Source organism: Rana temporaria, chromosome 3 (assembly GCF_905171775.1).
Source record: "Rana temporaria chromosome 3, aRanTem1.1, whole genome shotgun sequence".
NCBI lineage: Eukaryota > Metazoa > Chordata > Amphibia > Anura > Ranidae > Rana > Rana temporaria.
Window position 1 is genome coordinate 417,915,030 of NC_053491.1, and position 14,912 is coordinate 417,929,941.

General features: G+C 44.5%; 1 protein-coding gene across 2 annotated transcripts in view; it reads left to right on the forward strand.

The window, feature by feature from the left end:
- Positions 1–14,912, forward strand: part of DPYSL2 (dihydropyrimidinase like 2) — a 144,096-nt gene that overhangs the window by 97,499 nt on the left and 31,685 nt on the right. For both annotated transcript variants that reach the window (XM_040346116.1, XM_040346117.1), the window contains exons 2-4: positions 1,407–1,495; positions 8,103–8,287; positions 10,443–10,607. In XM_040346116.1, coding sequence (XP_040202050.1) covers positions 1,407–1,495; positions 8,103–8,287; positions 10,443–10,607 — 439 coding nt within the window. The remainder of the gene's footprint in view (positions 1–1,406; positions 1,496–8,102; positions 8,288–10,442; positions 10,608–14,912) is intronic.

Below are 14,912 nucleotides of genomic sequence, written 5' to 3' on the forward strand. Positions count from 1 at the left end.
CGTGCCAATCTGCCTCAGTATAGCCCCAATTTACACCAAATAACCCAAAATAAACACCAAATAAACCCAAATTGACAACACCACATTTTACTTGAAGGGTAGCCAAACCTTACTTGTGCCGATCAGTTGATTGATTTCTATTCCAGAAACAGGTGTGTTGCTCCATCATCCAGAGGATGGCGTACATTCCACGGGATGAGAAGCCGGAAACTGGAAGTAATGACGAATATTGATTCGCTAAAATCAAAAGTGGGAGGGTTCAGGGCACAGAGTTCTGCGCCCCGAGGACAACCTAAAACAAGCCAATTGGAGCATTAGCTTCTAATCACATGCCTGTCAAAAATTTACGGACCTAATAGACACCCATTAGTCTGGCGCCCCGCATAGTGCACACAGAAAACAATTTGTTTTTTTAAGCAATAATATGACTAACATTTTTTTACATCTTAAAGTAACTTTCTTATTTAGCAACCTAATCCTGGGAACTTTGGAGGGGCAGTGCAGTTGCTCCGGAGCTCAGTAAATGAGGTGAAGCTTCACTTTGCAAAGGATATCCAATCACATGCACAGGAAAATTTTTTTTTTTTTGCTTGCACGTGATTGGATGATGTCAGCAGAGATTCTTCTCATTTACTAAGCTCTGGAGCAACTGCATTTGCAATGTGCAACTGTACATTGCAAAGTGCACAGTCTATTTGCCTTTAGTAAATCAACCCCATGGTGCTCTTAACTGAGACAAGTACACACTATAGAGGGATATGCTTTGCTCATATTTCATGTCTCAGGTTGTAAACCACTTAACCCTCCTTGCAGTAATTTAAAATAGGGGATCAGTTTACTGGTTTGCTTTCTTCTGTATGTAGGTTGCCAAGTCACATGACCAGTGTCATGGCATTGGTCATGTGGTCAGTACTCCAGGATCTATAAAAGACATTGATATACAGGCACACAGAGCTGGCCATTGTTAGGACAGTTCCCTGATGTCATTCCACTAGGATCTTGGCACAAGCACAAGCCAAAAACATGGCCAGACGGTCAACTAAAGGGATACAGAATTTTTCTTGTTTACAGAAAAACATGATTAGCTTCTCATCTCTGATGAATGTTTTATCACTGTATGGAGGTAAAATATTTATGTGCATGTGCTGTCACTTTTAACTGTAGATCTGCTTCAAATCCCTGTGTTAATGTAATCATGCCATTGCTCAATTTGGCGCTGCTCGGTTTTGGCACCAGGCTTTGCACTTTCCTCTGGGCTTTTATGTACAGTGTTGTTATTGATGGATGGAACTGGGATTACTAGGATGTAATCGCGGAGCGCACATTTGTCATACGTCTGCAACATGCATTCTAAATGTGTTAAAACTACAGCTGATTATTAACAATTGTTATGTCATGTTTTTCAGAGTGATCGACTCCTTATCAAAGGAGGTAAGATCGTCAATGATGACCAGTCATTCCATGCTGACATTTACATGGAGGATGGGGTAATTAAGTAAGTAAACATCCAATTCTTCAAGTATATGTGAACCCTTACCCTGTAAAACAACCCATTCAGTTTAAAATAGAAATGAAAGGCAAAACATTTGTGTGTGTATATATATATATATAAAAATCTCCTTTTTTATAAGTGATCACATGCCCTCTGTTCACACCTGCATAAGGAGCTCATAGAGCTGGAGGAGGAGAAACAGCAGAACACTACACTGGTCTTCCCAGTGAAGGGGGGCAGGCGTGTCAGCACAAGTCTCATCATTGGATTAGAGCAGGCAGAGTTCTCAACACAGCCAGAGAACTGACCACACTGTGCAGACTGGCAGGGCCACCAGGGATTTCACACAGAGGAAGCAATGCAAAGAGAACAGGATACTATTTCATATAACTACATGGTACAGCAGGCACATATCAGGAATATAACATTTTGAGGTAACATACGTAGTTTTAAATTAAATACTGTATACATTATAAGGCCTCATGCCCACGGACGTTTTTACAGCTGTTTTTATGAGCGTTTTTTGCCGCTTAAAAACACCCCTCCATGTTAGCCTATGGCCTCATGCCCACCATGGCATTTTTGAGCTGTAAAAGGCATAGCCGTTTTTAAGCGCTAGAGCTGTAAAAACATCAGACGCCAGCAAAAGGTGTTAAACGCGATTTAACGAGGCTTAACGTGTTAAGCCTCGTCCGGTGTTTCTGTCTCAATTCCAAATCAATGGTTCCCTATGGGAGCCCATTGATTTGAATAGAGGTCGTGCCAGAAGTCGGATTAAGAGGATCTGACTTGCGATGCAACTTGTGTGCTGAGAATCTTGAGGGGGAACCCGCGAAAAAATAATGATAATTTGCATGAGGTTCCTCCCAAGGCGATACCAGACCCTTCGGTCTGGTATGGATCTTAAGGGGAACCCACACCAAAAAAATGGTGTGGGGCTCCCCCCAAGATCCATACCAGACCGTTATTCGAGCGCGCAGCCCAGCAGGTCAGTAAAGGGGGTGAGCGAGTGCCCCCCTCTTGGACCATACTAAGCCACATGCCCTCAACATGGGGGGGTTGGGGCAGGGGGGCCCTGCGCCCCCCCAACCACAAAGCACCTTGTCCCCATGTTGATGAGGACAAGGGCCTCTTCCCGACAACTCTGGTCGTTGGTTGTGGGGGTCTGCGGGTGGGGGCTTATTAGAATCTGGGAGCCCCCTTTAATCTGGGAGCTTGCCTATCTGTACCTCCATGCAGACAGACAGTTACAAAGCTGGTGGAAGTATCAATGAACTATGGCTTTTCAGCACCCTCCCAGTTCATTGAGAACTATAAACCGTCTGCTGAGGTGGGAGATGGTACGATCCAATTAAGAACATCTGACTAATGATGAAACGCGTCTGGGAGGACGTGCAGTGACGTCACCACGCCAAGGTGGAAGGGCTCCACTAGTTGCCGGCCGGCACTTTGTTTTATACGCTGCTTGTTTTTATCTACTTTTGTAAGTACGCTTTTACGTTTTAAATAAATATATATTCTTTACGGAATTACACAATGGTGCACCCTCTTTCCATCTATATGTTCGGATGAGCCTGAGATTGTACCTGAAGTTTTCCTTGGGAACCTGTCTCCCCCTGCATCTCTGTGAGTCCATTAAAGGCCGCGGCTGGGCTATAGCCGACTGCATATCAAGCTTGCCCTCTGGTAAGCGGCCTTACATTTCGGTGAAGGGTGTCACTTCAGTGTGGAAATCACTGTCACTTTATGGTGTGCGCTTTCAGGATTTTGCACCTATATGAACATTACTGCAATTTGGAATTATTTACTCACATTTGCATCCTATGGACTTGCTTAATATCAGAATTTGAGAAATTAATTTCCTGAGTTTATTTTTATTGTTTAAGAGTTTTTTATTTTTCTCTGGCGCGGCTTTATTTTCTATGTATATGGCCCCCTCACCACCTGTCAGACACCAACAAAGATAGCCACATGTCTAAACGAGCCCTTAGAGACCTTTCAGCACCCCTTCTTCCCTCAGAGCCCCCCTAAAGCCCTTTAGATCCATGCACCCCTTAGAGTCCCCCTAGATCCCTTTAGGTCCATGCACCCCTCAGAGCCCCCGTAGAGCCCTTTAGGTTCATGAGCCCCTCTAGAGCCCTTTAGGTCCATGCACCCCTCAGAGCCCTCCCAGATTAAAAGGCCCGGATTCACAAAGCACTTACGCCGACGTATCTCGAGATACGCCGCGTAAGTCTATCTATGCGCCGTCGTATCTGTGCGCTGTGCCCACAATCTGAGATACGCCTAAAAATAGGCTTCCTACGACCGACGTAACTTGCCTACCGTTGTATCGTGGGCGCATATTTACACTGGGCGCATTTTCCGCTCCCATTGATTTTCTATGCACATATGCAAATGAGGGAGATACGCCGATTCACGAACGTAGTTGCGCCCGGCGCATAATATATGCGGTTTGCGTAAGTCGTACGTCCGGCGTAAAGTTATTCCCCATATAGGAGGCACAAGTCATGCAAAGGTATGGACCAGGGAACACAGCCGTCGTATTTTACGTCGTTTACGTAGTACGTGAATATGGCTAGGCGTAGGTTACGTTCACGTCGTAGGCAGTAATTCAACGTATCTTAGGCTGTTGTTTCGACGTGATTCTGAGCGTGCGCACTGGGATGCGTCCACGGGACGGCGCATGCGCCGTACGTTATTCGTAACTTTATGACGCTCAGTCCTTTATTTACATGGGGTCACGCCTCATTAGCATGGCTCACGTCCACTTCCACCTACGCTGGCTTACGCTGAGGAAACCCAGCGTAGATTTGAGTGCGACTGGGGGCGAGTGCTTTGTGAATACTGTGCTTGCATCTGTGCGCTGCGCCGGTGTAGCGTAAAAGAGATACGCTACGGCAGCATAAATATGCGCCGATGTATGTGAATCCGGGCCAATGTGTTTATTTTAAATGTGAGAAGGTGACAGTGTCAGTCTTCTGCTTCTTCTTTCATTGTCCAGCCACAGGAGGGGGTGGGAAAAGTCCTGTCAGTGTTACTGAAAAATCAGGCCCATATATATATTTTTTGCATAGTTTTTATTTCTGCAACCTTCATGCCGCGTAGACACGACCGTTTTTTCCTGTCCTGCAAAAAACATATTTTTTCTCGACGTGATTCGTCGTGATTCCTCTCAAGCCTGCCTTGCATACACACATTCATGAAAAAAAAACGGTCGGGCAAATCGCAGTGACGTACAACACGTACAACAGGACTATAAAGGGGAAGTTCCTTTCAAATGGCGCCACCCTTTGGGCTGCATACTTGTATCTGAGCATGCAAGTTTTTTTTCCCCCTCGGAAAATCGTACACACGAGCGTTTTTTGCGACGAAAAAAAGAACGATGTGAAAAACGACAAAAAAAATAGAGCAGGTTCTAATTTTTTTGCTGGCAGTTTTCTCATCAAAAAAAATGCTATGGAGCATACACACGACCGGTTTTCATGACCAATCTAAAAAATGGCAGTTTTCTCGCCATGAAAAGCGGTCGTGTGTACGCGCCATTAGGGTGGTCATGTAACATTGCTAAGTCCTCATCATCTTTGCTTCTTCTCCAGGCTGAGTGGTCCATATTCATGCAGAGAGCTTTTCAGTATGAATAAAGGGTGCAGAGATGATGCCCCCCTCAGTCTTTCGGGTTGAGTAATGCTGGGTGTCATTCAACCCGCAAAACTGAGGACATCTTTTGGCCAAGAAGAGGTACTGCAGCGATAGCTCTAGACTAAAAGTGAATTTAACAGCCAAAGCTTCTCTTTTTATCACCTAAGGCCATGGGTCTTCAAACTACGGCCCTCCAGTTGTTCAGAAACTACAATTCCCATCATGCCTAGTCATGTCTGTGAATGTCAGTGTGTTATAATGCCTCATGGGATGTGTAGTTCTACAACAGCTGGAGGGCCGTAGTTTGAGGATCCCTGCCTAAGGCTGTGGTCATCACCCCTGTCATCAGGGCCCACTAACAGGCCAGGTTTGCAAGATAACTGAAATACATGACAGGTAATATAGTTTGCTGCTCAGTGATTGCAGTGTTCTAGTCTGCATCTCCCCAAGGTAATACATAAAATCTGGCCAGTTAGTGGGCCCTGAGAACAGGGTTGATGACCACTGACTTAAGGGACCTATAGCCTGGAATTGGGCTTTAAAGCAGAACTTTACCCAGCTTGATAAAAAATAATGTTCCTTAGCAAGGACAAATTAGTTTGTGCAGTAAATTGCCTCCAGCATTGCTACTGTTTCTTCTTGCTGGAGGCTGCCATTTTGCTGAAGTCCAGATCCCCTGAACAGAAGTAAATCCTAAAGTGGAACAAAACCCATTGATTTCATGGTTTCAAAAAACAATTACGTTGCTGGAATGCCGTGATTGCTAACTGTCAATTTGTTTGTGTCCTCAACCAAACTGTCAAACCATCAAATGGCTGGTGTCATAACTGATCACATGTGCAGCACCATGCCAGTTGCAGATCAAACAGAAGCAGCTTCCTTGGCTGTAAAGAATAGGAGCTTTTAATACCGCTTTAAAGTGGTTGTAAACCCGCTTACGAAAAAAGAAAAAAACCTGTAAGACAAAGGCATAATGAGCTAGTATGCATAGTATACTAGCTCATTATGAATTACTTGCCTTAGAACGAAGCCCCCGCAGCGGTCCTCGTACACCGCTCCACTCTCGGAGTTACTACCGGGTATCGCGGGCCTCCGGTGCTGTGATTGGCCGAAGCCGCAATGACCTCACTCCAGCGCATGTGCGCAGGAGCCGCAGGTAACGGCACACTAACTACAGCAATGGCACATACGCGCCGTATCACTTATATTTAATATTTTGCTATACCTGCAAAAGGGGCCAGCCTGAAGTGAGTCAACTCAAAATGATTGTAAATTCTTATTCTTAAAAAATCCAATATAAAAAATGAGATGCCTGATCAATATTACAGAGGGGTCTACATATTTTTTTAAAACTTAAATGAACTGAAATCCAATATAAAATTGATACTTTTTATACAATCTACAGTACACGGAAATTTTTATGAAACGCTCATTAGACCCTCAAGCAGCTGATAACAGAACAGGAAATGGAATGAATCTACACAGTGGGGTAGATTCAGGTACCGCTACGCACTTCTTACGGAGGCGCAGCGTATCGTTTTTACCCTGCGCCTACGCAAATTATCTGCGCTACGCTTCATTCATCAAGCAGTAGCTACGTAATTTGCGCGGGCGCTCCTTAAAACTGCCCGGCATAAGGGCGCGTAATTTAAATGATCCCGTAGGGGGCGTGGATCATTTAAATTAGGCGCGTTCCCGCGCCGAACGTAGTGCGCATGCTCCGTCAGGAAACTTTCCCGACGTGCATTGCGGCAAATGACGTCGCAAGGACGTCATTTGCTTCAAAGTGAACGTATATGGCGTCCAGCGCCATTCACGATTCACTTACGCAAACGACGTTAAATTTTAAATTCGCGACGCGGGAACGACGGGTATACGTAGCATTGGCTGCCCCTGCTAATAGCAGGAGCAGCCTTACGCGGAACCCGACGAATGGAAACGACGTAAACTGCGTACGCAGGGCTCGCGTAGGGTTGTGAATCGGCGTTAGTATGCAATTTGCATACTATACGCTGACCACTAGCGGCCATCGTAAGAATGCAGCCTACGATACGACGGCATAAGGAGCCTTATGCTAGTCATATCTTAGGCTGCAGTCGGCGTAACGAGGTTCCTGAATCAGGAGCATTCGAAACGCCGGCGCAAGTAAGCAATTGCGCTGCGTAACTATGGTTACGCAGACGCAATTGCTACCTGAATCCACCCCACTGTATTTATTAGAGTATAACACTCACTTTTTTACCCTGAAAATAGCGGGTAAACTGTACCTGTGTGTTATACGCAGGGGGCTATGGAACGTTTTTTTCCTGAAACTTCCCTCTTAGGCCCCATACACACGATAGAATCCATCCGCTGAAAAATCCCAGCAAATGGGTTTCAGCGGATAGATCCTATGGTGTGTACACGCCAGCGGATCTGTTTCCGCGGATATTTATCCCCTGGGATGGATTCCAGCAGATCAAATATTTGCTGACATGCTAAACAAATCTATCTGCTGGAATCCATCCCAACGGATGGATCCGCTGGTCTGTATAGACTCACCGGATCCATCCCTCCGAAGGGATCCCCCGCATGCGTCGTAATGATTCGACGCATGCGTGGAATTCCTTATATGACAGCGTCGCGCACGTCGCCGCATCATAATCGCGGCGACGGCGCGTCACGTCATCGCCAGAGGATTTCGGCGCGGATTTCAATGCGATGGTGAGTACACTCCATCGCATGGAAATCCGCTGAAATCCTCGAGAGGATTTATCCGCGGAAACGGTCCGCTGGACCGTATTCGCAGATAAATCCTCTCGTGTGTATGGGGCCTTAAAGTTAGGATGCGTGTGATATACCCCTGTGCATGTTATACGCCGATAAATACGGTAGCTCCATCCCTCCTGGGCACCATTTTTTTTTTTTTTTTTGCATTCCCTTCATCCTAAGTAGTTATGTTTTAACCCACCACGTTACTTTTTTACAGGCAAATTGGCGAGAACCTGATTGTGCCGGGAGGAGTGAAGACCATCGAAGCTCATGGACGGATGGTGATGCCGGGTGGGATTGATGTCCACACTTGCTTCCAGAGACCTTGCAATGGAATGGTATCAGCTGATGATTTCTTCCAGGGAACCAAAGCAGCTTTGGCTGGAGGCACCACCATGATCAGTAAGAGGCTTATTATATTTTATATCATTTATAAAAGTTTGGTTTTTCATGTTTCTCAAGCCGCGTACACACGACCATTTTTCATGTCATGGAAAAAAATGGAAAATAAAGAACTTGCGCCCAAAGTTAGAGCGGCGTAACGTATCGGAGATACGTTACGCGGGCCGGACAGATACGCCATTGTTCCTGAATCCGGCCCAGTGTGTTTTAGGTAGGATTAAAAAAAAGAAAAATGCGTACCATTGTTTCTGGGTAGTACTACGGGTACAAACAACAACTAACATACAGATATGTGGTATAGCTGCGACCGTCAGGAGCAGGAGGATTTATTTTGGGTTGTTCTTTGGTGGTAGGTTGTAATAGTAACAGGAAATATACAGCTAAATGTAAAAAAAAAATGATTTTTTTACTATTTAGGGCCAGTTTTCCTTTGATAATAAAAAATCAGGAGATATCCATTACCATTTACCACCAAATAAAAGCCAAATGTGTCCTGAAAAAAACAAGGTATTATCCACCTGGATGCACAAAGTTGTGATGATATGTACAATTTTACTAACACATTCAAAATTATGCTTAGGCATTAACATTTGTTTTACCCTTAAAGGGGTTGTAAACAGGGCTGGACTGGGACAAAAATTCGGCCCTGGACTTCATCCAGACCGGCCCTCTTTAATTCAATAAAAAATCACGCCCACCAAAAGGCCCCTACATCCATTATTGTATATCATGAGAGGGTGAGAGAGAGGGGAATGAGAGAGAGAGGGAGGGTTAAGGGAAAGGGGGTGAGTGTAAGAAAAAGAGAGTGAGTGTAAAAGAGAGGGGGTGAGTGTAGGACCCCTTTTTACACTGAGGCGTTTTTTAGGCGCTTTTGGGCACCTGTAAAGCGACTGAAAAACGCTTCCGCTGCAGTCCCAGTGTGAAAGCCTGAGTGCTTTCACACTGGGGCGCTGCCAGGGCGTTAAAAAAAAATCTCCAAGCAGCATCTCTGTTTTAAAAAACGGCCCACTGAGCCATCGGCCCACCTGTTCTTCTGTCTGTAACTCCACACAGTAATGCAAGGCTTTCTCCCTGGTGTGGAGAAAGTCTCTCGAGGGGGGAGGGGGCGAGCAGGAGTGTCCCCCCTCAAGAGGCTTTCTCCACACCAGGGAGAAAGCCTTGCATTACTGTGTGGAGTTACAGACAGAAGAACAGGAAGTGAGGATTTCTCAGAAGAAATAAGGACATTTAAAAGCAAAATCGAAGGATGAGGTAAGTGAAGGAGGACTGCACTAAGGTAAAGGAAGCTATTTTGGGGGGGTAAAAAATCCTTTACAACCCCTTTAAGTGAGGAGGGGCAGCCTGCTTAGATCTTCCCCCAGTCTTCCTTCAGGGTCCGCACTACTGCCTTTTGAATGGGACTTTACTCCCGCACATGTGCATTATGAGTCACAATTGTGGCATGGCGCCCTGAATTGTTGGCATACTTAGTGTGCCCTCAATGCAGAGTGCACTGCACATGCAATGGGGACATCACTGGCAACTGTGAATATGTCCTAAAAACCTAAGAGACATTCACTGTACATACAGTTAAGCCTCATTATAACTTTACCTGTACATACAAGTGAAAAAGCAGAGTATGTTACCGCTTTAAAAACACTAATGAATGCAATTATGTATTTGTATAAAAATGACGTGCCTTTTAAATGCATCCTGTGTAAGTACCTACATTTGATTCAGTTTCAGCCTCTTGTAATAGCCTATACAACAGACTGGCAGTACTTGGGGCCAATAAAGTATTCTGTTCTGACATGTACTGACAAATGACATGCTGACCAGAGAAATGAACTAAGCAATCTGTTGCTGCTTCTTCACTGTAGAATCACGGGCTAGGGGGATGGGGAGATGACTTAACTACAGCATAGTAAAGTGAGGTCACCAGCCTTTCTGTATGGACTGGTATGGTTGTGCGAATCTCAGGACTCAATGCACACAAATACAAATGCTTTTGCAGTCAAAATTTCTTCCTTTATATAATATATATTTTAACTATCTGTTTTGCTGTTTGCAGTTCAATCTACATTTTGGGGTGACCCTTTTGTTTAAATAAATGAGTGAAAGGTTGGTTTCTTGGGAGTTATATCTTATATTATGCGTTTGTATTTCCTGATACCAGTTGACCATGTTGTGCCAGAGCCAGGGACCAGCCTGCTTACTGCTTTTGACCAATGGAGGGAGTGGGCAGACAGCAAGTCGTGTTGTGACTATTCCTTGCACGTGGACATCACGGAGTGGCACAAGGGCGTACAAGAGGAAATGGAGGCACTGGTGAAAGACCACGGTAAGAACACTTAGAGGCCTGTAGTGTGCTTGATGTATAATAGTACTGGATGTAGACATTGGGGGTTATTTACAAAAAGCAAATCCACTTTGCACTACAAGTGCACTTGAAAGTGTACTGAAAATGCATGACAATTTTCTGGCTATTTCAACAAATTCTACCAGCTTTAGCAAAGATTATCGGATGGCGAACTATTGGCAACAAATCCAGTTGTTTCACATTCCCAAAACTGTTACTTGTAGACTGCAGGGAGTGAACTGCTATACAGAGTTCATACAGTGTTGCAGACAGAAATGTGTTGATAACTAGGCTCCAATCACACTTCACAATTTAGAATCGTGGGCAGAATCGCTACAGTTTCCAAAGTGAGCAAAGTCCTTCTTGTATAAGAGAGGTATGGACTCCAGAGACAGAGATATAATTTTGCCCCTGTACAAATCATTAGTAAGACCTCATCTGGAATATGCAGTTCAGTTTTGGGCCCCAGTTCTCAAAAAGGATATCGGGAACTGGAAAAAGTACAGAGAAAGGCAACCAAACTGATAAGAGGAATGGAGGAGCTCAGCTATGAGGAAAGATTAGAGGAACTGAATTTATTCTCTCTTGAGAAGAGGAGAATAGGGGGGATATGATCAACATGTACAAATATATAAGGGGTCCATATAGTGAACTTGGTGTTGAGTTATTCACTTTACGGTCAACACAGAGGACAAGGGGGCACTCTTTACATCTAGAGGAAAAAAGATTTCATCTCCAAATACGGAAAGGTTTCTTCACAGTAAGAGCTGTGAAAATGTGGAACAGACTTCCTGCAGAGGTGGTTCTGGCCATCTAGAGAGATTGCTTTAAGAAAGGCCTGGATACTTTTCTAAAATTACATTATATAACTGGGTACTGACATTTATAGGTAAAGTTGATCTGGGGAAAATCCGACTGCCTCATGGGGGATCAGGAAGGAATTTTTTCCCCTGCTATAGCAAATTGGAGCATGCTCTGCTGGGGTTTTTCGCCTTCCTCTGGATCAACTGTGGGTATAGAATTGGGTATATGGGATTGTTTGATGATACTTTTATTTTTTTTATGGTTGAACTGGATGGACATTTTTTTTTAACCCGACTAACTATGTAACTGTGATTCCAAATCCTATGTTAATGTGTCAAGCCTCGTACACACGACCGAGTTTCTCGGCAAAAACCAGCAAGAAACTTGCTGGCAGATATTTTTTTGCCGAGGAAACCGGTCGTGTGTACATTTTCGTTGAGGAAACGGTCGAGGAACTCGATGAGCCAAAAAGAGAGCATGTTCTCTATTTCCTCGACGGGAATGGAGAAAATTGGCTTGTCGAGTTTCGCGAAAGCCTAACAAGGAACTCGACGAGGAAAACTATGTGTTTCGCCCGTCGAGTTCCTCGGTCGTGTGTACGAGGCTTCATGTAATGTTCATAATGTGCATCACGCCTTTGGGTGTTATTACCCTTTTATGGCACCCCAAACACATTGCAATTCTCCCCCAAAAAAAGGAGCAGGAGTTTCTATTTGGGCAAAAAACATACATAGGACAGGCAATGGGTTAGCACTATGTGACACACAAAATCACATGAGCATGGTGCTATGAAAATTACATAGCGGGAACGCTCAGAACGCTGTGCGGGAAACCCATGTTCCGTGCGCGTTTCCTAAGCCGCGTTCACAATGCACTAAAGTTGTGATCTGCAACGGGTGTCAATGTTAACTGAATGGCCCCCCCCCCCCCCCCCAAACGCAGTTGGAAATGCAGCCCATTTGCCTGCACCTGATCACATGGTACATTAGTAGCATGAGGTCTTTTTTTTGCATGCACTACATTTCGTGTGGTCCAGCGACACTTTTGCTCATCTGTAAAATGTTCAGTCTGGTAAATGTGTCAAACAAAAAGTTCCGTCTCTGCAACACTGTGTCAATTCTATATAGCACTTCTCTCTCTGCAGTAGCTGATTCATTAGATTCATTACACTGTCCGTGGGAATGTCTGTAAAGGAGTTTTAAAGGCAGAAGGTTTTTTTATCTTAATGCATTCTATGCATTAAGATAAAAAACCTTCTGTGTGTAGCAGCCTTTCCAGCACCCCCCAATTACTTATCTAAGCCCCATCTCTCTCCAGCAATGTCCAAGAGTGTCTTAGCCGTCCGGGACTCGCCTCCTGATTGGCTGAAACACAGCAGCGGTGCCATTGGCTCCCGCAGCTATCAATCAAAGTCAGTTAGCCAATCAGGGGAGAGAGGGGGCGGGGCCGGGTCTGGGCTCTGTGTCTGATTGGAGCTCGGGTAGCCGGGTCTGGGCTCTGTGTCTGATTGGATAGCTCGGGTGCCAATAATTCACCTTTATTCAGCACATGATATAGCCTATTTACATTAGTTTTTTGCCCCATTTGCACAGAATGAATGTACATGCACTTTCACTGAGGGGATTTTTACATCCACCCATTGGCATACAGTGCAGCGGTTTCCCTCATAGTATTTCCTCTTTTGGTCAAATGTTCTTAGCCTAGTGTTATCTTGCATACACACGACTGTTTTTTCGGGTTCTAAAAAATTACGTTTTAATGGTCTAGAAAAAACAATGTTTTTTTCAACCCGATAATTATAACAGCCTTGCCTACACACGATCGTGAAAAAAAAAAAAATGCTCTAGCAAATCGCAGTGATGTACAACACATACAACGGCACTATAAAGGGGAAGTTCCATGCGGATGGCACCACCCTTGGGGCTGCTTTTGCTGATTTCGTGTTAGTAAAAGACGATTCACGCTTTTCTGTCTGTTACAGCGTGTTGAATGTGCATCTCCATTACGAACGCTAGTTTTACCAGAATGAGCGCTCCCGTCTCATAACTTGCTTCTGAGCAGGCGCGTTTTTTTAATGTCGTTAAAGCCTACACACGATCATTTTTTACGACGTTAAAAACGACAACGTAAAAAACTGGAGCCCACACACGATCGTTTTTAATGACATAAAAAAAAAAAATCATTTTTTAGAACCCGAAAAACGGTCGTGTGTACGTGGCATTAGGCTATTTTCTCTATTGGTTACATATTTTTCTGGTCAAATCTTCTTCAGGCTATTTTTCCCATAGGATAGAATGTTGGGGGATGTTACAAAGGTAACCAATTGAAACGTACATTTCACACATATTACAAACCCTACGGGTCGTATTCATGGCTTTTGAAAAAATGCAAATGTTTTACAAATAAGCTATAACTGGGTACTGACATTTATAGGTAAAGTTGATCTGGGGAAAATCCGACTGCCTCATGGGGGATCAGGAAGGAATTTTTTCCCCTGCTATAGCAAATTGGAGCATGCTCTGCTGGGGTTTTTCGCCTTCCTCTGGATCAACTGTGGGTATAGAATTGGGTATATGGGATTGTTTGATGATACTTTTATTTTTTTTATGGTTGAACTGGATGGACATTTTTTTTTAACCCGACTAACTATGTAACTGTGATTCCAAATCCTATGTTAATGTGTCAAGCCTCGTACACACGACCGAGTTTCTCGGCAAAAACCAGCAAGAAACTTGCTGGCAGATATTTTTTTGCCGAGGAAACCGGTCGTGTGTACATTTTCGTTGAGGAAACGGTCGAGGAACTCGATGAGCCAAAAAGAGAGCATGTTCTCTATTTCCTCGACGGGAATGGAGAAAATTGGCTTGTCGAGTTTCGCGAAAGCCTAACAAGGAACTCGACGAGGAAAACTATGTGTTTCGCCCGTCGAGTTCCTCGGTCGTGTGTACGAGGCTTCATGTAATGTTCATAATGTGCATCACGCCTTTGGGTGTTATTACCCTTTTATGGCACCCCAAACACATTGCAATTCTCCCCCAAAAAAAGGAGCAGGAGTTTCTATTTGGGCAAAAAACATACATAGGACAGGCAATGGGTTAGCACTATGTGACACACAAAATCACATGAGCATGGTGCTATGAAAATTACATAGCGGGAACGCTCAGAACGCTGTGCGGGAAACCCATGTTCCGTGCGCGTTTCCTAAGCCGCGTTCACAATGCACTAAAGTTGTGATCTGCAACGGGTGTCAATGTTAACTGAATGACCCCCCCCCCCCCCCCCCAAACGCAGTTGGAAATGCAGCCCATTTGCCTGCACCTGATCACATGGTACATTAGTAGCATGAGGTCTTTTTTTTGCATGCACTACATTTCGTGTGGTCCAGCGACACTTTTGCTCATCTGTAAAATGTTCAGTCTGGTAAATGTGTCAAACAAAAAGTTCCGTCTCTGCAACACTGTGTCAATTCTATATAGCACTTCT